General features: G+C 51.1%; 1 protein-coding gene across 1 annotated transcript in view; it reads right to left on the bottom strand.

Annotated features, from left to right (window-relative positions):
• Nckap1l (NCK-associated protein 1-like) overlaps positions 1–570 on the bottom strand; it is a 51,793-nt gene extending 51,223 nt beyond the window's left edge. The window contains exon 1 of the mRNA XM_005397228.2: positions 385–570. Coding sequence (XP_005397285.2) covers positions 385–486 — 102 coding nt within the window. The 5' untranslated portion in view covers positions 487–570. The remainder of the gene's footprint in view (positions 1–384) is intronic.
• Between the last annotated feature and the right edge of the window lie 246 nt (positions 571–816).

Here is an 816-nt window from a genome sequence, read left to right as displayed (position 1 = left end):
AAAGAAAGAAAAGAAAAAAGAAAAAATAGATCTCCTCAAGAGCATGGGAGTGGTGGGGGATCAGCAATACATAAGAGCCAGAATTTTAAACCTTTGTTCAAATCAGTTAGAATTATTCTCCCTGCCACCCTCACCCCTAACCCTCAGCCCCAGAAGAAAGCAAACACTCTCCCTAGAGTGAGAATCAGGCCTAGAAAGGGGAGCCCCTAAAAAGGAGACTCCCTCTGCCTCCCAAACTGTCTGGCCTACACAATCTGAGCAACTGAAGGCCAGTCGGAGTGGTGGAAAAGTGGAGGGAGTCTAACTTCTGGACCTGCCAGACTCAAGCGTCCCTGCCTTACTGACAGCGGAGTGATTAGTACCGGTCCTGCTGCTCCTACTTACCTTCTTGATGTTGTACATACGGATGAGAACCCCCTGACCCCGATTATTGAGGATAGTGAGCTTCTCTGCTAATTTATGCTGGTAGGCAGAGGTCAAAGACATGATGGCCACCGAGGGAGAGGAGCATCCGAACAGCAACGTCTGGGCTCCCCAAACACTCCCAGCGTGGGTGGTGACACCCTCTGGGTGGAGGAACCCAGTCTGGTTGGTGCGCGAGTCTTCCTGTTGCCTCTGCAATTGGCTTATGGGTGAAGCAGTCATTATGGTTCACAGGCACTTTCGGCCTCCTGTGCTTCCTCTTGCACACTCAGCAGGGGAGACTTCCTCTTTCTGGGTCCTTTGGTAACGCTGTGAAGTGGGTGGTGCCGGGGAAAGAGGCTTTCAAGGCTTTTACAGTGTGGCACCAATGTTTTTGGCCTTTGCCCTCAAAAA

This window comes from Chinchilla lanigera, unplaced genomic scaffold (genome assembly GCF_000276665.1).
Source record: "Chinchilla lanigera isolate Chin_1 unplaced genomic scaffold, ChiLan1.0 scaffold00057, whole genome shotgun sequence".
In the NCBI taxonomy this organism is placed as follows: Eukaryota; Metazoa; Chordata; class Mammalia; order Rodentia; family Chinchillidae; genus Chinchilla; species Chinchilla lanigera.
The sequence above is the reverse complement of the archived record's forward strand: the minus strand, read 5'-3'. Positions and strand labels throughout refer to the sequence as shown.